This window comes from Zonotrichia albicollis, chromosome 25 (assembly GCF_047830755.1).
Source record: "Zonotrichia albicollis isolate bZonAlb1 chromosome 25, bZonAlb1.hap1, whole genome shotgun sequence".
Classification (NCBI taxonomy): Eukaryota; Metazoa; Chordata; class Aves; order Passeriformes; family Passerellidae; genus Zonotrichia; species Zonotrichia albicollis.
Genome location: NC_133843.1, coordinates 6,921,494 through 6,943,689, shown reverse-complemented (window position 1 = coordinate 6,943,689; position 22,196 = coordinate 6,921,494). Strand labels below are relative to the sequence as shown.

Sequence of the window (22,196 nt, the reverse complement as noted above, 5' to 3'; positions counted from 1 at the left end):
TATTTTGTCTTGTACAGTTGCCTCTATCCATGAGTTTATCAAGAGACATTCCTACAGATTTGCTCTGAAGTCAGGACTCATGCCAAAAGGCCTTGGAATTTCTCAGGAGAGAATCAACTTAATCCTTTTGCTTTCATGTGCTAACTTTGTAGCCTCTAGGTTTCTTTGCTGGGTCATGGGCTGACCTGAGTTAACCCTGTCATGGAGGTTATGAATCTGCTTCACCATCACTGAATTCAACCCAAATACTTTGTGGGCTGTTTTCTACTGCATTAAAAACACTCTGTTGTTTGTTAATTTTTAAAAGCAGTTGGACTTTTCATCCATCTGCCTTTTTATTACATTTGAAAAGAAGCAAATGTTGCTGTGATCAGCCAAAGGGCTGTTTTTGCATATTCACAGGTTCTGAACACAGTAGCATAGTCCCTCCTGCTCTGATATTGCAGTGAATGAGAAAAACTCATTAATGCCATTTTTCTGCCTTGGTGTTGAGGCTTTGTTGTGTTTGAAGTGACAGCTTTGGGTGTCTCTCAGCAGCTCTGCCCTGTGTCTGGGACAGGAGAGGCATTGCTGTGTGAGCAGAGCTGAGAGTCCTGCTGTTTACTGTCAGCTCTATGCTCAGATCATACTTATAATTAATTCAAGCATCAGACAGGACTTGCCCCTTTCCAACAAGCCTGTTCTGTTCCAGAGCACCCTTCTCCAGCAGCTGGGAGTTGCCCCTTTTTCTGAAGGTCCGTGGCCTCTCTACATCCACCCTCAAAGTCTGTCTGTGCTGTCCCGACTGCTCCTGATCTGGCAGCATAAAGCCTCTGCCCAGGGAGATCCTGATGTTCCAGAGTGCCTTAAAGTCTGGGAAAGGTGAGATCATTTCATGTTCAGCTGGAAATCACTCATCTCTTACCTCTCATTTCCTGTCAAGTGAGAATTCTCTGGCCCCAGCATTCCAAGTGAGTGTGTTCACTGATCTGGGATCCCTGGGGGGAGCAGAGGGTCAGTCTGCTGTGCTGGGAATCCTTCACCCAGAGCCCAGGAAATGATTCCTGCACTCAGGAGCTTGGTGGGAGGAGGCTGAACTGCAGCAAGGCTGGCTGTAAAAAGGGAAGGAGGATCTCTTACTTTTCAGCAGGTTTCTGATAGGTTTTGTTAGGAGGGTGCTGAGATTGTTCCCCTCTGCCATTATCTGGCTTTCACTGATAGGGTTTAGGTGGTTTAAAGCTCTAATGAACAGGTTTGATTCACCCCTTCTCCATTTGAGTGATTTTTCCTATTTTCCACTAAATATATTTGCCACTGATTTCATTTCTGTAGGTTTTACTGCTCACACAGTCTCATTCCAATACATAATTTGTGAAATTGCCAGTATTAGAACAGTCAGCAGACAAACAAAATTATTTCTAGTTAAAGAGATTTTAAAGAGGGATCTAAACTTGGCAAACTTCCTCTCCTGTTGCCAGGTTTGTGGGCACCCTGAAGCAGAACGCCTTGCAGGGCACTCTCCCCGGTGACACAGAGGATCTGAATGTGGAGCATCTCCAGCTGCTGCTGCTCATTTTCCACAATTTCTCCGAGAGGGGCCGCAGGTCCATCATGATGCTCTGTATCCAGACCATCGTGGAGCTGACAGCAAACATGGAGAGCCAGCAGTGCTCTGTGCCCCTCCTGGTGGCACGGCTGCTGCTGGTGTTTGACTACCTGCTGCACCAGTACTCCAAGGCCCCCGTGTACCTGTTTGAGCAGGTGAGGCTTTGGCAGCTGGGTATTGACCTGCTCACCCAGCAGGGATCTGTGATGGGCACTCATTTGGTGTGTTCCCTCCATGACCCTTGTGGGTAAATCAGTTTTGATGTTGTTACCAACCCTCAGAGTTCAATGAATGGTTAATTAAGTTCCTAGCAGCAGGTTCAGTTGGAGTGTAAATTCCTGGTGTGATTGGTGTCTTAGTAAATCCTAGCAAGGATAAGATGATTGTCCCACCATATCTTTAATATTTGGCTGTTTATTTCATGTTGTAATCTTCGCTGCCGCTTTGTTCTCGCCTCTCTGCTGGGGCTCTTCTCCCTTCTCTGCAGCACAGTCCTTTCTCTCTTCTCAGGGGCTCCTCTTGGGCTCTTGACCCACCCCTATTTATCTCAGTTACCTTCACGAGCTACAGCTGCTGCCCAACTAAGGACCCTGCAGCTGCAGCTCGTTTGGAGCAACTCAGAACCACACAGATCTTACAATACAACATATATTCAGGCCCCCACAATTTCATTAATACCTTTTGTAGTTTCTTTGATTTAATGTTTGACCATGGAGGTTTTTGGGACTGTCCTCATTAATGAGACAATATGGTGCTTTGTGCCTGGCTTTTCCAGCTGTGGGAAGCTTGGCCATGGATTTAAACTGCTCAGTCCAGAATAAAAACCATCAGGGAGGGTCCAGGGCTTCCCCCAGGAGAGGGGAATATTGTGTTTTGAGTAGGACTGTTTCTGTTTTGTGTTTCTTTCCCTGTGGGTGGTGTTTTCCCCCTGCCTCTCAGTGACAAGGATGCCATGGGTGAGTTTTTGTTTGGTTTTTAAATTCAGGTACAATATAATTTGCTGACTCCACCCATTGGCTGGGTGAGTGGATCCCAGGACAGCAGCAGACGAACATCTGTCCCACTTTATCATGGCTTTAAAGAAGTGGAAGAAAACTGGACCAAACACTGTTCATCAGGTAAGAAGGAAAACGTAAGGAATTTTTTATTGCAAGATTTGCTTTTATAAATAAATGAGATCCTTTTCTGTGCCGTGGTTTGGGCATCTTTTCCTGCTTTTAGTGGCCATAGTTACAATAAAAATACATGTCATAATGCAAGAATTGTTTTATTAAACAAAATTCAAAGTTGTTCTCTCCTAGGAGTATGCAACAAGTAATTAAAAATAAGTGTGTGTTAATTTTGCCAGGATTGTAGGAGTAGGAAAGCTTTGGCTGCCTATCCCACAGCTTAGAGCACCAATAATGGGTCATGGAACTCACCTGGGACCTGCTAGGGGTCATAAATGGTTGTGGGGATGGAGGAGAGGCTGTAACACACTGTGGCCTGTTGAAACTGCCACTTGAAGGTTATCTTTTGTTCTCACATTGCAGACTCTGCTCCACAGCCCAGGTTCTACTGCATCCTGTCTCCAGAAGCTTCTGAGGATGATCTGAACCGTCTGGATAGCACGGTATGGCACTGCTGGTGGAGACTTTCTGCTGGGCCATGGGCGTTTGCCAAGTGCCAGGGAAAGCAGACAAGAAGGGAAGACGATTAAACAGAGGGACCAGGAATCTTTCACTGAATGTGTAAAAGAAGAGTGGCCACATAAGATGACATGGGATTCCTTCTTACCCCTAGCTGGATGTCAGAGCAGTCACTGTGCAAAATCTGTGAAGATCTGTTGTAGTACTTGCAGCAATGTTTGGGATTCAGACAAAGACACATTTAGAGTTGTTTTCTCATCACTACTCCAGCTTCTCCCTGGGTTTTGTTGCCATCAGGGTTCTGGGCTCTCCTGCCTGCTCCTTATCCCCAGTCCATTGATCCTCAGTCCCAACAGAATCTCTCTCTGAAGTTTATTTTGCAAGGTTTTGGGCTGTGGGTGTTCTGAATGCTTAAAGAGCTTTGCAAAGCAGGGTGCTGGTTTCTCATCTCCTGCAGGTGTGTGAGGTGCTTTTCTCCAGGGCTACGAAGTACGACGAGCTCTACGCAGCCCTCACCTCATTGCTGGCTGCTGGCTCCCAGTTTGATACACTCAGGAGGAGGGAGAACAAAAATGTCACTGCACTGGTAAGACTGTCTGGCTGCCTGTGTGGAAGAATAACAAGTTTTTAAACTTTGTATTTTCAAGCAAAGTATTTAACCGAAGTATTTTGGACTGTGCTTGGAGTAACGAGGAATTTTAAAATCTCACAGCTGACCATAGTGTTTGTGGTGGCTGCACATCTCTTGAGCTTTTAATTCATATTGTGCTTCAGACTTGCTGTAAGTCTGTGGTAATTCCAGGAGGTGTGGCTAGAACATGATTAAAAAGGAGAAAAGTGTATAATTTTTTCCTTTCTCTTTTCTCACTCCTGTGTTGCATATTTTATTGTTTAATATGTCAGAAACTCAGTCCAGAATGTGTTCATCTGGTTTGGCACATCTGCAGGAGTGTGGAGCCCCTGAGGAGATATTTCAGTAGCTGTAATGATGCAGACTGCAATCTTTCTGTACTAATTTTTCTGCTTGTTCCTCTGTTTAGGAAGCCTGTGCCCTTCAGTACTACTTCCTGATCCTGTGGCGCATCCTGGGGATTTTGCCTCCCTCCAGAAGCTACATGCACCATCTGGCCATGAACACCCCTGAGATGAGTGACTGTGACCTCCTGCACACCCTGCGCTGGTCCTCCCGCCTGCAGATCCCCTCCTACGTGGTGTGGATCAAGGTACAGCCTCAGCTCATGGGCTGCTGACAGTGACAGTGACAGTGACACTGACTGCACCTGGGATTTCTTCTGGGGGCACTTGTTCCTGTCTTTTCTAAACTGGTTAGTTCCAGAGCACTGCTCAGGTGTGATGGATCTGGGTTTTGGCATTTGTAGGATCACCTTATCAAGCAGGGCATGAAGGCTGAGCATGCTACTCCTCTCATCGAGCTGACCTCCAGCAAGTGCATCTCAGTGAAGTACGACGTGGAAATAGCAGAGGAATACTTTGCTCGACAGGTGAGGTGTGGGAGTGCAGCTGGACCTGCAAACTTCTCTTTCTGTGGGATGATCTGCACTTACTGCTCCATCTTCTGTGTTTGCAGATCTCTTCTTTCTGTGCTGTTGACTGCACAACCATTCTCCAGCTGCACGAAGTCCCCAGTTTACAATCCATTTACACCCTTGATGCTGCCATCTCCAAGATCCAGGTTTCTCTAGATGAGCACTTTTCCAAGTCAGCTGCAGAAACTGATCCCCAGAAGTCCTCAGAGATAACCAAGAACCTCCTCCCTGCTACACTGCAGCTCATTGACACTTATGCTACTTTTACCAGGTACAGTCCTTGGGATTTCCAGCAGCAATACAATTTCCTGCTGTGCTTTGGGCTTCCTCTGCATTTTGTGTGTTGTTTTCTTAGAAGTGCCTGGGAGTTTTATGGTCTGAAGTAATTACTTTGTGTCCTCTAGAGGGTCCATTGCTTTAAAAGAAGAATAGCAAGTAGCTTCTCAAGCCATGCATGGGACTTTGTTGTTTCTGAGTAGCCTCCTTGTCTGATCTTCCAAGGCTTCCTTGCAAGTTTGCAAAACCAGTTTTTCCTCCAAAGATAAAACCACCCTCTAGGATAGTGCTACTTAAGGTCATTTCTCTGGCATAGTACTGAGGGCTGTCAGACCATCAAGAAAGAGAAGGGGGGGTTAATTCTTACATTAAAAAAATCTAAATTCTTCTAAACTCTCGTTAGAAGCTGTGTAGAAGAAAGCAAAAGTAAATCAGCTTTTTCTTTTTGGGCACTTCTCCTGCTAAGTAGCTTAGAGGGGATAAAAGCCCTCAAGTCCCTTAGTGGTGTGAGATGAAGTGGGGCGCAGAACTTGAGAAATTTGTGTTTTATCTGTCACTCCAGTGACACACTGAGCTGTGAGCTGCAGAGCTGAGGTGAATCCCTCCCTCCCTCCCTCCTGCAGGTCCTACCTGCTGCGGAGCCTCTCGGAGGAGGCGAACTCGGACAGCAGGGGCTGCGAGGAGAAGCTGCGGGGCTACGCTGCCGTGCTGGCCATCGGCTCCGGCCGCTGCAAGGCCAACACTCTGGGTGAGGGCTGGGCACCCCGTGGGGGAATCTTCCATTGTCCGGTTTTGGGCTGTTTGAAGGGCCTGGAAAGGCCCGGGGTGGCCTTGGGGCAGCCCGCGTATCGAAGGACGAGAAGAGGCTTCAGTTCTTCTTTCGGTTTTTATGTTTATTAATTGTTTATCTAAAAGATTTTCTTTCGGCCCGACAGAGCTCTGCTCAGCAGTCAGCCATGAGCACACTGTGCCGCCCTCCGTACAGACACCTATCTTTATACCCATGGTTATGTGTACAATATTTATCATTTTTCCCCAATACCATTTATTCTTATTGCTAGGTGCACTTTTAGTAATGGCCAATCCAAAAGTGCCACCATCACCACAGAAGATGGAGGAGAAGAAGAGTAAGAAGAAGGACAGGACACGCCCCAATTCCTCCATCTTACTTCTCTAAACCCCCCTGTACAGAAATCCTAAACCCTGTGTTTCACTCTCTAATTAACTAATCCCTTCACCATTCACCCCGGTGAAACCCTCCTATCCTCATACAGGTGTCGTCTCCTGTGTAGGGTCAAAGTCCAGCCACCAGACACTTCTGGAACATTCCAGGACTCCCGGGCCCCCCAAGGGTGCTCTCGGTGACTCGGCATCTCAGGACTCAGATCCTGAGATCCCACATTCCATCACTCTACAGCCACCCCCAAACAGACATAGAATTAACCCCAGAACTGCCTCCCACCAAAAAAACCCAAACTAAAATACAAACCGTGATGATAAATCTCGACCAACCCCCCAGCAAATTTTACCTTCTTGTAGCTTATAGAAAGCGTGACGCTGAAGATGTCAAGATGGCTGCCACATGCACCCAAGGACAAAAGACAGTCCTAACCTTACTGTTAGTTTTTGCTAGGTATATACAAAGCACACTGCAAAGTCTCTTCAGTGTCCTACCAGCTGAACAGTTGGGCAAACCTTGAAAGGATCATTATATTGTGAGCTCCTCTGGATCAGTGAAATGTTTTTGTAACCATATTGGAGCTGGTGGCATGGAATAACAAGGGGAACTAGGAAATGGTGGTGTGCTGAAGACTTCTGTGAATTAGTATTTGTGCCATGTTTTCTGCAGTTTTAATGAAGTGAATGAAGCTGGGATGCTCTTAAACACTTCGGGATGATTTTTACTTGTAGGCATTTGCATTTATTCAGTGCCTGATCGTTCTGTGTAACTGCAGGTCCGACCCTTGTCCAGAACTTGCCATCAGCTGTGCAGACCCTGTGTGAGTCCTGGAACAACATCCACACCAACGAGTTCCCCAACATCGGTTCGTGGGTGAGTCCGTGCTCAGGGCCTGCTGTGGTGTGAGTGCAGCTGCAGGCACTGCTGGGCTTGGGGGCAGTGTGTGCCGCTGTCCCAGCTGCAGGCTCTGATCTGTGTGTGTGTGTGTGTGTGTGTGTGTGTGTGTGTGTGTGTGTGTGTGTCCCTCCGCAGCGCAACGCCTTTGCCAACGACACCATCCCTGCCGAGAGCTACATCAGCGCCGTGCAGGCTGCTCACCTGGGCACCCTCTGCAGCCAGAGCCTGCCCCTGGCAGCCTCCCTCAAGCACACCCTGCTGTCCCTGGTCAGGCTCACCGGGGATCTCATCATGTAAGTCAGGCCTTGTGTTACCCTGGCTGTTCCTCCCACTGCTGGGTGCTTTGCTCTGTGTCTGTGCAACACTTACTGACATCAACCTTCCAGTTCACAGCTCCAAATACCAGATGAGTGACAGACAGTCTGTCTGTCTTCTGTGGTATCTCCAAAAGTCCAGCTCTCTGAGGGAAACCATTTTATCAAATATGGACTTGAAGAAAGGGGGATATAAACTGACATGATAGGAATCTAACTAATTCGTGTTTTTTTATCATTCACTTGTGTGAAGCTTTTCGTGTTTAAGGAAAAGTAAAATGCCATTTTTTTTCCAGGGACTTAATCTAAAGTACTCTGAAACCAAAAAGTAATTGTTGACACTGCAGACAAGCCCCAAAGCCAGGATATATAATAGTGAGACTGTCTAGGCACATGCTGTATCTGTATATATGTGAAAGTAATGTAGAATTTTCCAAAGAGTGACTTTTTTTCTGAGGGGGAAAATAGCTGGGCCAGTTTTTTTATCCCACCTTTCATCACCATCTTCCATCCAGAGTTGTGCCTCACGTAATGTGAATTCTGGTTTCCAGCAGGGATGACCTGTGCTGCACCATGCAGAGAATTAACTTGTGTCCTTTTCTTTTCAAGCTGGTCAGATGATCCCAACCCACCGCAGGTGATCCATTCCCTGCTGCCCCTCCTTCTGGAGAGCAGCACAGAGAGTGTGGCAGAAATCAGCAGCAACTCCCTGGAAAGGATCCTGGGCCCAGCAGACTCTGACGAGTTCCTGGCCCGTGTTTATGAGAAGTTGATCACAGGGTGCTATAACATACTGGCCCATCACTCTGACCCAAACAGGTAACAAAGCTGTGTGCAGAGATTGGCTACAGCAGGGATGCTTCTGGAACAGAAAAAATCAGCTGGTTTTTATCTGTTGAAAGCTTCAGTACTTGTATACTTTAAACATGAGATATTTCTTTCACATTATCAGAGCTGTGGAGTGGGGGTTCGAGCAAGAGAGAATGGGGACGAGTAACAGTAGAAGAGACTTAAAGTGTAAAAGGAGCAGCTCTTTATAGGAATTTGTGTGTGAGGTATCAGAAAGGTCTGGGTTATTTTAGGTTTCTGACTGGGACTTGCTTTACAGCATCATTTGTCCCTTTGTTCTAACTTGGTGGATTTGTTGGTGTTTATGTAAAGTTGTTCATCAATTGTTTTTCTCCTGTCTGTTGGAAGAATTGTTCCACTTTCAATTAGTGGAACAATTACTGGAATTGTAATGGCAAATAGATCACTTCTGGCCTCTCAGAACTGTTGTGATTGTTGAAATTGTTTTTAGATGTTCTTATTTCATCCTCATGTATTTGATTCTTATCTATTCCTCTTTTAATCCTCAGTGGCCTGGATGAGTCCATCTTGGAGGAATGTTTGCAGCACCTGGAGAAACAGCTGGAGAGCAGCCAGGCCAGAAAAGCCATGGAGGAATTCTTTTCAGAAAGGTGAAGCCACCATAGAAGTTGTATTCCAAGGACTTCATTTCTCATCCTTGCTCTGTTAGCTTGTCAGTGTAGACACCAAGGTGATGTTAATGCCATTGTGCAGGAAAATACAGACTCTGTAGAGCCAGGATATCCTTCAGGCAGTTCAGGAGAGTGGGAAGAGACTCTGAGGGGGAGAGGACTTGGATCTTTGTCCAAATGAAATACTCAGCGAGGCCTCACAGTATTATCAGTGGGGAATCTTAGAGGATGATTGTTCTGCCAGAGCAGCTTTCTGAGAGATGCTGCTCCAAGCTGCAAAATCCCAAATTCTCTCAGTGCTTCTCTGGGGCCACAGGTTGATAATTTTAAGAGTGGGGAGGGGGGTTAGAACCATAAAGATAAATTGTGCTGGCAGCAGCCTAGAACAACTGTGATAGAAACAGCCTAGCACAACCACAGAGTTGTGAATGTGAGGTGAGTAAGAGGAAAGGCTTTCTCCATCAGAAAGGTGACCATTGCGTGGTTTTTCTCTCTGCCTGTTGAACAGTTCAGAATGAAAGCAGCCTGGTGGCTGTACATTGTTAGTATGGAAGGGAAAGATAAGCAAGAGGGTCTTTTGAAGCCAGTTCTTTTGTGACTGGATATGTAGAGAACACTGAGATGCTGCTGAGGAGCCCATTTCTGAGTTTTGGTCTGGGCTGGGTTTGCTCTTTGCCTGAAAGCAGTTTCTGTGGTTTGGCTGCTGAGCAGTGCTAACACAAACTCCTGCCAGTCTGAAACGTGAGGGTGGAGAGAAGTGGAGCCAGTGGGAAAGGGGAATGGGCTGCTCTTTATAAAGCTGATTTAATCCTCCCCTCTGTACAGTGGAGAGCTGGTGCAGATCATGATGGCGACGGCCAATGAGAACCTCTCAGCCAAGTTCTGTAACAGGGTGCTGAAATTCTTCACCAAGCTCTTCCAGCTGAGTAAGTGCCAGTAGGATCCCCTCCCTGCTGCCTTTTCCACTTCACACTGTTCTTGTATTGCCTGGGCTTGGAGGTGCTTGGAAGAAAATCTGTGGGAGGGAGTGGGATCACAGCTTCACGCTTTCAAGGAAAGCCATTTCCACACGTGTTCCTTGGAGCATCTGTCAGTGACAGTCCCTTTCCCCCCAGCTGAGAAGAGCCCCAACCCCAGCCTGCTGCGCCTCTGCGGCTCCCTGGCCCAGCTGGCCTGTGTGGAGCCCGTCAGGCTGCAGGCCTGGCTCACCAGGATGACCATGTCCCCACCCAAGGACTCGGACCAGCTGGACGTGGTGCAGGAGAACAGGCAGCTGCTGCAGCTCCTCACCACGTACATTGTGCGGGAGAACAGGTAAAGCACAGCTCTGGTCCTGTCCTGTGTGAGCTCTGAGCTCCTCTTGCTCTCCAGAACAGTCTCGTGTGAGTTGTTGCTGGTTCTTGGTGGGACCTGTGTGAAACTCTCCTGTTTTTGCTCAGCCAAGTGGGGGAAGGCGTGTGCACTGTTCTGCTCAGCACTCTGATTCCAATGGCAACGGAGATGTTGGCCAATGGGGACGGCACGGGCTTTCCTGAGCTGATGGTCGTCATGGCAACTTTGGCCAGTGCAGGACAAGGGGCAGGACACCTCCAGCTCCATGGGGCTGCTGTGGACTGGCTGGGCAGATGGTAAGAGTGAGCTCTGTACTGCTGAGGCTTCATTTGTGGGGGGGTTTTATTTCTTTTCTGGTGTTTTGGGGACAGAAGTTTGCATTTACAGATAATCCCTTCTCTCTTAGTTTATTGTTTGGGATACAAAGTGTCTGAGGGAGGCAGATCTGTGTCCATCTGTTCCAAACAATCCCATTTTGTTTCTTTACTCTGGATGGTTTAGTTACTGCAATTATACATTCCCTGTTGTTAATCTAAAGCAAACTGAATGCTTGAAGCAGTTGGTCAGGACTGAGTTTATACTTCCCAAAGGCTGGCAGCTGGAGTGAGGGGTTTTGGACTCCCCATCCCAGGAAGTGTTCCAGGCCATGTTGGACGGTGCTTGGTCCAACCTGGGGTAGTGGAAGCTGTCCTGGCCCACGGCAGGGGTGGGATGAGATGGGCTTTGGTCCAGCCTGGGATAGTGGAAGGTGCTCTGGCCCATGGCAGGGGTGGGGTGAGATGGGGTTTGGTCCAGCCTGGGATAGTGGAAGGTGCTCTGGCCCATGGCAAGGGTGGGATGAGATGGGCTTTGGTCCAGCCTGGAATAGTGGAAGGTGTCCTGGCCCATGGCAGGGGTGGGATGAGATGGGCTTTAGGATCCCTTCCATCCTGAACCATTCTGTAGTAATTCCCAGTGTTCTGTGTTGCAGCAAGAAATACCTGTCTCAAAAGAACGTGGTAGAGAAAATGAATGCCAACGTCATGCAGGGCAAGGTAAGGCCTGTGCTGGTGCTGTGCTTGCAGTAAGGACTCCCAGGCCTGGGTTCAGCTGTCCTGGCTTGGTGGGACAAAACCTGGTGGGAATTTTAAAGCAATTTGCCCAGGGGGTGTCTGTAGTAAACCCCTCAGGTTTAGCCAGGGCCCCTTGGAGAATAGAATGCTGACACAGCAGCAAAGAAGTTTCCTGTCTCCAGGGACATCTGCCTTGTACCTTATCCCTATAGCCATGGAAGGCAATATTGTGTTAAACCCTACCATTGGTCACTTATGGTCACTCTAACACCTTTGCCATTGGTCAGGATTGGATCCAGGCCAAGGGTATAAAAGTAGCACACTGTACCCCTACTAACTCGGAAGAAGAAGAGCTGAGACCCTTCACAGACCCCTCCAATAAAGCCATACTCGTGGAACAGCCAGCGTCTTCTGCTTCTCCTCTCTCTACCGTCTGCTGGAGCCTTAGGCCAAGGGAAAAGCTACCTAGCAAGCAAAGCTGAAATCACAAGAGCTGCCTAATCACTAAGAGCTGAATATCTCCCTGCTTGCTAGGGGCTGACCCGTGGCCTTGGTCTGAGAGCGAGCTGGCTTCTGGCACCCAGTCCCCTTGGGGACTGAGCTCTGGAGCGGTAACAGCTTGCACAGGATACGACCAAGCAAGGCTCATTTAGGTGTCTGTCCTGTATTCATGCCCTGTAGCAGCTGCTGTGAGCTCTGTGGGCTGATTTTCCTTGCCTTTGCTCCCTAGCACGTGACAATCCTGGAGTGCACGTGCCACATCGTGTCCTACCTGGCCGACGTCACCAACGCCCTGAGCCAGAGCGGCGGGCAGGGCCCCAGCCACCTGTCTGTGGACGGCGAGGAGCGCGCCATCGAGGTGGACTCGGACTGGGTGGAGGAGCTGGCCGTGGAGGAGGAGGACTCCCAGGCTGAGGACTCGGTAGGCAGCAGGCACAGGGGGTGTGCAGGGGACAGGAGGGCTTGGTTGGCACCTCCCAAATCACTGTGATTATCAGAGTTTGTGTTCACTGAGCCAAGGACCCAGCGTGGCAGGTCTGGAGGAGAGAGAGGATCTGTCCTCCCTGACTAGATGTGTTGGCTTCGGGATGTCAACAAAAATTTAATATTTATTTTATAAATATTATGTATTTTATTTTATTAATATATTATTTAGTATATATAATGAACATATATATTTGAATAATTTATATTATTTTATTATATTAACAAATTAATATAAATATTATAGATTATAATAAAATATTATATATAATTATATATTAATATATATAGTATAATAAAATTAATATATTATATTATATTATATTATATTATATTATATTATATTATAATTTATATATAATATTATATAGTATACAAATTATAATATAATATATAAATTATAATATTATATATGAATTATAATATAATATAAAAATATAATATAATATTGTGTAATATAGTATAATATAATATAATATAATATAATATAATATAATATAATATAATATGATATATGATATAATATATATTATAATATGATACAATGTATAATAATATATATAAACCACATATATTTATAAATATAATATATTTATTTTCGAGAATATTCATAAATTTTATTTATTTAAATAATAGTTATAAATATTATTTATTTAATTTTTAATTAAGTGGAAGAAATTTAATAAAATGGGTTTCTTCCTACTGGTTGGCTGGCAGTTACTAGTTTTTCTATCAGCGAGCAGCTTTGATTAGTACTTTAAGTGCTGTTGGCTGGGGAAAAATAGCTGTTAGGATATGGTTGTTTTTTTTTAATCAATATTTCTATTACTGTTTCTTTTTCTTTTTAACCATTTCACATTACTACAATGTGTCTCCTCTCTCCATGTGGTTTGATACCAGCTGCTTTCTAGCTCTGTTGCTAAAATTTGCTGTTAAAATGTACCTTTGGTTTCCTGGGAATTTATTCTGTACATGTACTTCACTGTAGCTGCCGTTATGACACCTTCCTAAAACAGTTTTCTTCTGGATAGGATGAAGATTCTCTCTGTAACAAACTGTGTACCTTCACCATCACACAGAAAGAATTCATGAATCAACACTGGTAAGAATCTCAAGCTTGTGTTGAGAGTTTCAGCCTGGTATTTCTGGCCATTGGGAGGGAAAGAAACCAGTGTAGTTTGTGAGCCTCAGGGCACTGCCTGTCAAAACTCACCTGGCTTATTTTGGGCAGGTACCACTGTCACACTTGCAAGATGGTTGATGGGGTTGGTGTTTGCACAGTTTGTGCTAAAGTTTGTCACAAGGATCATGAGATTTCTTACGCCAAGTACGGATCCTTCTTCTGTGACTGTGGAGCCAAGGAGGATGGCAGCTGCCTGGTAAATTCTTTATGTCTTCAGATTTTCAAGTCCTTTTCCATTCTGCAGTAAGTTATGTCAGGATTTATGTATGCAGGAGTGTTAAGACTTGAAGGCTTTGACTTTATGATGAACCCTCAGAATTTACAGCTTGCCTGGAAATTAATTTTTTTTGCACCAAATAAGAGCATTGGTAAATCTGTGTCCTAGTGACTCCTGGGATTCCACCTGCCTTTACAGAATTTGCTGCACAGCAAAGAACACATTTTCCCGTGTTTTCTACTAGCAGTAAATTAGATCATTATGTCTTAAATATGGAAAGTTTTTAATCCTTGGGTGGAGAGTCACATGCAGGATGTTATTTCTTTAGAACTGTGCTCGAATTGCTGCTCTTACAATCCGTGTTCACTTCATCAGTAGCCAGGTTGAGCCTGGTTTGGGATTTTAGTGTTACTGTGTCATTCCCAGGCGCTGGTGAAGAGAACTCCCAGCAGTGGGATGAGCTCCACCATGAAGGAATCAGCGTTCCAGAGCGAGCCCCGCGTGCCCGAGAGCGTCATCCGGCACGCGAGCACGTCCCCAGCTGAGAAGGCCAAGGTCACCATCAGCGAGGGCAAGGGCCCTGATGAGGAGAAGCCCAAGAAGAGCAGCCTGTGCAGAAACGTGGAGGGCTGTCGAGAGGAGCTGCAGTCCCAGGTATAACTGTCAGCTGCTAAACAGGGATGGGTTATCATGACGAGCTGGGACAGGCTGGGTTGGCTGTGAGCTGAGAGGGTCACAAAGGGGTGTCAGGCTTTAAAAAGCAGTTTATGTGCAGCTCCCATCAGGAGCATCTTGTTCCTCATTTGTCTGATCTGTTTCTTGTAGGCCAACTTCTCCTTTGCACCTTTGGTGCTGGAGATGCTGAATTTCCTGATGGATGCCATCCAGGTGAACTTCCAGCAGGCTTCAGCCATGGGGAGCAGCAGCCGTGCCCAGCAGGCTCTCAGCGAGCTCCACACCTTGGACAAATCAGTAGAAATGACGGATCAGCTGATGGTATGAACAAAAGGAATTAACAGAGTGTGGATGGGGGGAGTGGCTTTGGAACAGAGACACTGCAGTGACACCCTGTGGATGCTTTCCCTGGCTCAGGTCCCCACGCTGGGCTCGCAGGAAGGCGCCTTCGAGAACGTGCGCATGAACTACAGCGGGGACCAGGGCCAGACCATCCGGCAGCTGATCAGCGCGCACGTGCTGCGCCGCGTGGCCATGTGCGTGCTGTCCTCGCCCCACGGCCGCCGCCAGCACCTGGCTGTCAGCCACGAGAAGGGCAAGGTGAGCCAGGGGAGCCCTGGGCTCCTCCTGAGGGAGGGGAACCGTGCTGGGGCTGCTGGGCTCCTGCAGGGAATGGAGCAGTGCTGGGGCTGCTGGGTTCCCACAGGGAATGGAGCAGTGCTGGGGCTGCTGGGATCCCACGGGACATGGAGCAGTGCTGGGGCTGCTGGGCTCCCACGGGACATGGAGCAGTGCTGGGGCTGCTGGGCTCTTGAGGGAAGGGGAACAGTGCTGGGGCTGCTGGGTTCTTGAGGGAAATGGAGCAGTGCTGGGGCTGCTGGGCTCCCATGGGAAATGGAGCAGTGCTGGGGCTGCTGGGCTCCCATGGGAAATGGAGCAGTGCTGGGGCTGCTGGGCTCCCACAGGGAAGGGGAGCGGTGCTGGGGCTGCTGGGATCCCACAGGACATGGAGCAGTGCTGGGGCTGCTGGGCTCCCAGGGGACATGGAGCAGTGCTGGGGCTGCTGGGCTCTTGAGGGAAATGGAGCAGTGCTGGGGCTGCTGGGCTCTTGAGGGAAATGGAGCAGTGCTGGGGCTGCTGGGTTCTTGAGGGAAATGGAGCAGTGCTGGGGCTGCTGGGTTCTTGAGGGAAGGGGAGCAGTGCTGGGGCTGCTGGGCTCTCGAGGGAAGGGGAACGGTGCTGGGGCTGCTGGGCTCCCACAGGGAATGGAGCAGTGCTGGATGCACCAGGTTCCCAGGGGAAATGGAGCAGTGCTGGGCTCCCAGGGGAAATGGAGGAGTCCTGGAGCGCCTGAGAGAAGGTGAACGGTGCTGGATCCACTGGGTTCCCAGGGAAAGGGAACAGTGCTGGGTTCCCAAGAGAAATGGAGCAGTGCTGGATCCCAGGGTTCCCAAGGAAGATGGAACAATGCTGGATCCTGGCGTTCCCAAGGGAAATGGAACAGAGCTGGATCCGTTGGGCTCTCAGGGAAATGGAACCGCATTGGGTTCCCAGGGAAATGGAGAAGTGCTGGATCCTGGGGTTCCTGAGGGAAGTGGAGCAGTGTTGGAGCTGCTGGGTTCCCAGGGAAAAGGAACAATGCTGGATCCTGGGGTTCCCAAGGGAAGTAGAACAGTGCTGGGTTTCCAGGGAAGTGGAACAGTGCTGGATGCACTGGATTCCCAGGGAAAGGAAGCAGTGCTGGATCCTGGGGTCCCCAAGGGAAGTGGAACAGTGCTGGATGCGCTGGGTTCCCAGGGAAAGGGAAGAGTGCTGAGGAACAGGCAGGGCTGTGGTTTGTTCTATGCATCTTGAGATCTGGTGTGAAGTGTTGTGTAGCTATGGAGAACCTCTTGTAGGGAAAATCGTTAAGGAAAAAGAGTTGCTGCAGCAGGAACAGTGAGAGCAGCTCACTGCCATCACCCACCTCACTGCAGCCACTGGAGAGGAGGCTGGAGTCAGGTGGGGGGGCATGATTCAGCAAAAGGACAAGAGGAAATGACCTTAAGGTGCACCAAGGGAGGTTCCAATTAGTTACTATAAACAAAAATTTGTCTGCAGGAGTGGTTGGTTAGACATTGGAATAAGTTCCCCAGACAGGTGGTAGAGTCACCAACTCTGGAAGTGTCCAGGAGGTGTCTGGACATGGCACCTGGGGATGTGATTGGTGGTGCTGGGGTGATGGCTGGACTCAGTGTTCTCATGGATCCCTTCCAGCCTTGATGATTCTGTGGTTCTGATTCAGAATCAACTGAATAACTGAAATGCCTGACTCCCTTCAGTTACAGACAGATAACCAAGTTCAGTCTGTGGTTCTGATTCTGGAACTGTGGGATCTGGAACTGGAATGCCTGACTCCCCCCAGTTGCAGTCAGATAACCAAGTTCAGTCTGTGCTTCTGGTTCTGGAACTGGGATCTGGAACTGAAATGCCTGACTCCCTTCAGTTACAGTCAGATAACCAAGTTCAGTCTGTGGTTCTGGAACTGGGATCTGGAACTGGAATGCCTGACTCCCCCCAGTTGCAGAGTTAGATAACCAAGTTCAGTCTGTGGTTCTGGTTCTGGAACTGGGATCTGGAACTGGAATGCCTGACTCCCCCCAGTTGCAGTCAGGTAACTGAGCTCATTCTGTGGTGCAGATCACAGTGCTCCAGCTCTCAGCCCTGCTGAAGCAAGCTGACTCCAGCAAAAGGAAGCTGACCCTCACCCGCCTGGCATCGGCGCCCGTCCCGTTCACTGTGCTGAGCCTGACTGGCAATCCCTGCAAGGAGGATTACCTGGCTGTGTGTGGGCTGAAGGTGAGTGCCTGCCTAACCCTGTTCCAGGGAGCTGCAAACATCAGCTGAAAGCCAGCTGTGTGTGTTTCCTCTGAGGAGTTAGCACGGAGCTGCCTCTGTCTGTCACTAATTCAGCTCCTGATCCACTTTCCTACTAGACAGATAAGGTAAAAGAAGCAGGACCTGAATGAACAATATAAGTAATGAGACAGTGCCTCAAAATAGTATTTCTTCCCCTCAAAATATTATTTCTTCCCCAAAATAGTATTTCATCCTCTCCCATGTATTTAAGCTGATTTTGTTTTAAGACAAGAGCCAATCTGTAACAATTAGTGTTCTTTGGCAAGGACTCCTCTTTTTTGTATTTCCCCAATTTTAGATTCAGTTTTCCCAGTGCAGAATCTACAGATGTGTTATTTAACTGAGAAAAAGCTGGGCTCTCTGTGGCTTTTTCTTTTCTAATCTTCATGTTATTTATCTTCGCTGCAGGAAATTGAGATTTAAATTCTCTGAATCATTATTTGCTGTAAGAGAAATGCTGAGTTTTAACTCCATTCTTGGCTTAAATATTTGTGAACACTTTGTTTTAATATTTAACCAATTTTCTCCATTACTCCAGGATTGCCATGTGTTAACATTCAGCAGCTCTGGATCAGTCTCTGATCATTTGGTGCTTCATCCCCAACTGGCCACTGGGAATTTCATCATCAAAGCCGTGTGGCTGCCAGGATCCCAAACAGAGCTGGCCATTGTCACTGCAGACTTTGTGAAGGTATGTCTGGCCATGAGCTGCTGATGATACAGCTTCTGGCAGGCATCAGAGTCTGGATCCTCAGGGAGTTGCATGTGGGAGAATGTGGCAATATTCTTAGAAATGAATTGGAAATATAAATTTGGGATATTTCTTGCCAGGAAAAGCAAACCCAAAGTACTTAAAGAGAAAAAAAGCCCCAAACTATAACATGTCATGGGGATTCCCTCATCTCACCTCTTGTTCATTTGCACTGTTTTGTATCATAGCAGTTAATTACTGCCTTGATAATCATTGTGGTTAATTATTTCCTTGCTTCTTCCCGCAGATTTATGACCTCTCAGTAGACGCCTTGAGCCCAACTTTCTACTTCCTCCTGCCCAGTTCCAAAATCAGGGATGTCACGTTCCTGTTCAACGAGGAGGGGAAGAACATCATTGTGATCATGTCCTCTGCTGGCTACATCTACACACAGCTCATGGAGGAGGCCAGCAGTGCCCAGCACGGGCCCTTCTATGTCACCAATGTGCTTGAAGTCAACCACGAGGACCTGAAGGTGCTGGTGACTTCCCTTTCTCTCTTTTTTTGCATCTTCCATTTGGAGGCAGAAGTTTCCTTCTTTTTTTCCTTCTCCTTTTAAGCGCCCTGATCTAGATCAAGGAGCTTTCTCATTCCTCTAAAGAGAGAAATATCCTTACAGTAAAAGGAGGTGGGGGTGAAAATTAAACCCCTTGATCCTTTCATCTAGAAAATGGAGCATGTTTTCCATGGCTGGCTCTGAAGTCATGCCCAGCAGGATTTCTCAGCAGGGAGATGGCTTCAGAGCAGTGCTGTTCTCAGAGCAAGGCACTCCAAAGGTGCAGGAGCAGAAGGGATAAATCACCATGGCTGGGGCTGGAGAGCTGCAGTCAGCTTTTTTTTCTTCTCTTGAGGATGACCTTTAAAATCTCTCCAGTGTTTTTACCCTAGCCTGCTTCAAAACAGGAATAGATGAGGAGGAGGCTCTCAGGAAGGTCTTTTATGAGCTGGGCATCCAGGGGATGCTGCATGTGACACTGTCACACAGAGCTGAGGCTCACAGCTGCGGGAGCTCAGGGTGTTACCTACAGCCTCCGGGTGTGCAGGCTCAGCATCCCCTCCCAGAGCCTTTGAAGTGTCTGACGGATGAGTTCACCCAGGAGTTCAGCTTAGAAAATTGTCATTTAGGGCTCTGTTCTCTCACTGCTGGGGAGGAGGGGCGGCTTTGGGAATAATTCCATCGCAAATGTAAAAGCCTGACAGAGTGTGTGGGGATATTTGTGTTTGTGTTAAACGTTGGCATTTCTCTGCATCCCCCAGGACAGCAATGGCCAGGTGGCAGGAGGGGGGGTGTCAGTCTATTACTCCCACGTGCTGCAGATGTTGTTCTTCAGCTACTGCCAAGGCAAATCCTTCGCAGCCACCATCAGCCGGGCCAGCCTGGAGGTGCAGCGCCTCTTCCCAATAAACATCAAGAGGTGAGGATCCTGGGGAACACTCCCTGCATTTTTACTGCTTTCTTTTTATAATAAATACTGCTTATTATTAAACATCCCAGCTCTGAATGGCCAAACTGTGTGGTGAAAATTCCCTGCTGGCTGATGATTTCTTGCTACTTTTCATGGTCCTTTTGTCCTAATGGACTTGGATGATCCTTGTGGGTCAGGAATTCCATGATATCCCAGTGTCAGGATAATTAGAAACCAAATCTGTCAGTTTCAGCAGTGGGCCATGCATGCATTTTGTCCTGCCAGCAGGATTTCAGAGCAGAAAGGTGTCTGCAGAGCAGTGGAGCTGCCCAGAGCGAGCTGCCCGAGGTGCAGCGCTGGAACCGATGGGATTATCCCGAGGAGGGAGCCTTTGTTTCCTTTCAGCACCACTGCTGCAGTGCACCTTGTGCATTGTGCATGTTAAGGCTGATTTTCAGACTCCCTTGAGGGAAACCCATCTCTTACTCTATGAATGTGGCAAGAAAAAAACAGTTTTATTGTGTGTTCTGCTATGCAGTGCTGGGCACTCAGGCCACAGACTCTCCACTGGCCTGGCACAAAGCCACTGTCACGAGTGGGCTCTGAAGGAGGTCAGGTTCCAAGAGCTCCTGAACTCCAGTTGAGTTTGGCTTAGTCTTTTTGCAGCTCTGTTTCCACTTTTTCCAGTGAGCAGACACTTACTCTCCTGCACTGATCTTTGCTTATTGCTGCTGGGTGTGTTGAAACAGGAAACTGTTCATCCATTCAGATAAAAACATTGCTGAAAGCCATTTATAAATTGTCTCCTTGATTTGTGGCATAAAATGCAACTCTGAGCCAGTTTTTTGTTGAGTTTGCAGGGTAGGGATCAGTGCTGAGGACTGGGGTGCTCGTGGATTCTGCCCACTGTGGTGACTGTTTCAGGTTGCTCACCTGTAAACCAGACACTGTTCATTGATGCAGTGCTTGAGCCCTGCTCAGGACAAAGCTTGAACTGATTTGAGCACAATGAAATTTGTGTGGTTTTCCTTGTGCTGCTCCTGAAATGAATGCCATCGTGCCCTTTGTCTCTCACAGTTCCAATGGTGGCAGTAAGACTTCTCCAGCCCTGTGTCAGTGGTCTGAGGTGATGAACCACCCTGGCCTGGTGTGCTGTGTCCAGCAGACCACGGGTGTCCCACTGGTGGTGATGGTGAAGCCAGACACCTTCCTCATCCAGGAGATCAAGACCTTGCCAGCCAAAGCCAAGGTTAGTCAGGGTCCCCCGGTATTTCTGACTCTTAAAATTTGGTGTCTTGTTGTTCTATCAACCAGATCTCCAGTCTTGGCAGCTTTTCTAATACAAAGAGTTTGTTCCTCCAAGGGAGAGTTGCCAAGCCCTTGCCTTGCCTTGCAGATCCAGGACATGGTGGCCATCCGTCACACGGCCTGCAATGAGCAGCAGAGGACCACCATGATCCTGCTGTGTGAGGATGGCAGCCTGAGGATCTACATGGCCAACGTGGAGAACACGTCCTACTGGCTGCAGCCCTCCCTGCAGCCCAGCAGCGTCATCAGCATCATGAAACCCGTGCGCAAGCGCAAGGCGGCCGCCATCAGTAAGGGCTCCTCACATCCCCTGTGTCACTCCCTGTCCTGACTGCAGGATAAGTGTGTGCTCTGCCTGCCAGCTGTTAGAGGTGTGGCAGTTAGCTCCTGGTAACAGAGCAGGATCAAGGCACCAAAATCTGTCTTGGGTTGAAAAGACAGGTGTGTGCTGAGGAAGGCAGGAGCCTCCCCTGAAATGGAAAATGTGAACCCCTCCCACTCTGAATTGTTATAATTTTGAAATTTGCTCTCAGGCAAAGATATGGGAGCAGGAATAACAGTTATTAGAGAGAAGAAAATAAAAAATAATAAAATAAACAATGCAGTAATATAAAACAACACTGACAGAGTCAGAACAGGATCTGACCCCATGTGAAGCCCTCCCCCTTCTGAGTTATTATGATTTTGAAATTAAGGGGCTCTCAGGCAAAGATATGGGAGCAGGAATAACAGTTATTAGAGAGAATAAAATAATAAAATAAACATTGCAGTAATACAAAACAATACTGACAGAGTCAGAACAAGACCTGACACCCTGTGGGTCAGGGTGGTGGCACAGTCCCATTCCATGGGGGCTCAGCCCTCCTGCAGTGCCAGGGGTGGTTCTGCTGGAGCAGGGATCCTGTACAAGGGTGGAGTCTTCCTCTGAAGATTCAGTGATTACATTACATTACATTACATTACATTACATTACATTACATTAGATGGGTCTGGTCATCCTCTGGCAATGCAGGGGGCAAAGGCTGCCCTGGTGTCCCAAAGCTCAGATTATATCCAGGTAGGAATGCTTGGCTCCTCCCCTGGGCGGAGCATCTCCCCATGGGGTGCTGGGATTGGATCAGCCCTGCAGGGACACTCAGTGGCCATGGGCAGCAGAGATCTCCTGGAGGGAGGGTGGGTTGTGGGAGAGATAAAGGAAACTGCCCAATGAAAAGAACATAACTGCCCCACCTCTAACAGATGGCAAATAGAATACACACTTATCTTGCAATCCAGGGCACTAATGGAGATGTAAACATTGATCTACGTCATCTAAATACTTACAACACTCATTCTGACAATTACTTAAGTACTGGCTAAGTGGATAAAATGTTTCCATAGATGGATGTTGGAACCCTGGTTACTGAGAATTTTCAGCTTTCTGCATTGATAGGCACTGACCCTCAAGAGAACACTACATTTGACCTGAAATCATAGAGAAAG

General features: G+C 47.7%; 1 protein-coding gene across 5 annotated transcripts in view; it reads left to right on the top strand.

Annotated features, from left to right (window-relative positions):
- Nucleotides 1-22,196, top strand: part of UBR4 (ubiquitin protein ligase E3 component n-recognin 4) — a 104,008-nt gene that overhangs the window by 15,378 nt on the left and 66,434 nt on the right. For all 5 annotated transcript variants that reach the window (XM_074558732.1, XM_074558731.1, XM_074558730.1 and 2 more), the window contains exons 18-46: nt 692-861; nt 1,458-1,740; nt 2,571-2,703; nt 3,118-3,197; nt 3,671-3,799; nt 4,254-4,436; nt 4,593-4,715; nt 4,802-5,031; nt 5,660-5,784; nt 6,992-7,089; nt 7,249-7,406; nt 8,037-8,246; nt 8,786-8,887; nt 9,734-9,834; nt 10,024-10,222; nt 10,348-10,536; nt 11,211-11,274; nt 12,023-12,214; nt 13,308-13,378; nt 13,508-13,655; nt 14,103-14,330; nt 14,502-14,672; nt 14,769-14,951; nt 17,031-17,189; nt 17,788-17,940; nt 18,248-18,475; nt 19,258-19,415; nt 20,484-20,655; nt 20,803-21,004. In XM_074558732.1, the coding sequence (XP_074414833.1) occupies nt 692-861; nt 1,458-1,740; nt 2,571-2,703; nt 3,118-3,197; nt 3,671-3,799; nt 4,254-4,436; nt 4,593-4,715; nt 4,802-5,031; nt 5,660-5,784; nt 6,992-7,089; nt 7,249-7,406; nt 8,037-8,246; nt 8,786-8,887; nt 9,734-9,834; nt 10,024-10,222; nt 10,348-10,536; nt 11,211-11,274; nt 12,023-12,214; nt 13,308-13,378; nt 13,508-13,655; nt 14,103-14,330; nt 14,502-14,672; nt 14,769-14,951; nt 17,031-17,189; nt 17,788-17,940; nt 18,248-18,475; nt 19,258-19,415; nt 20,484-20,655; nt 20,803-21,004 (4,642 nt within the window). The remainder of the gene's footprint in view (nt 1-691; nt 862-1,457; nt 1,741-2,570; nt 2,704-3,117; nt 3,198-3,670; nt 3,800-4,253; nt 4,437-4,592; nt 4,716-4,801; nt 5,032-5,659; nt 5,785-6,991; nt 7,090-7,248; nt 7,407-8,036; nt 8,247-8,785; nt 8,888-9,733; nt 9,835-10,023; nt 10,223-10,347; nt 10,537-11,210; nt 11,275-12,022; nt 12,215-13,307; nt 13,379-13,507; nt 13,656-14,102; nt 14,331-14,501; nt 14,673-14,768; nt 14,952-17,030; nt 17,190-17,787; nt 17,941-18,247; nt 18,476-19,257; nt 19,416-20,483; nt 20,656-20,802; nt 21,005-22,196) is intronic.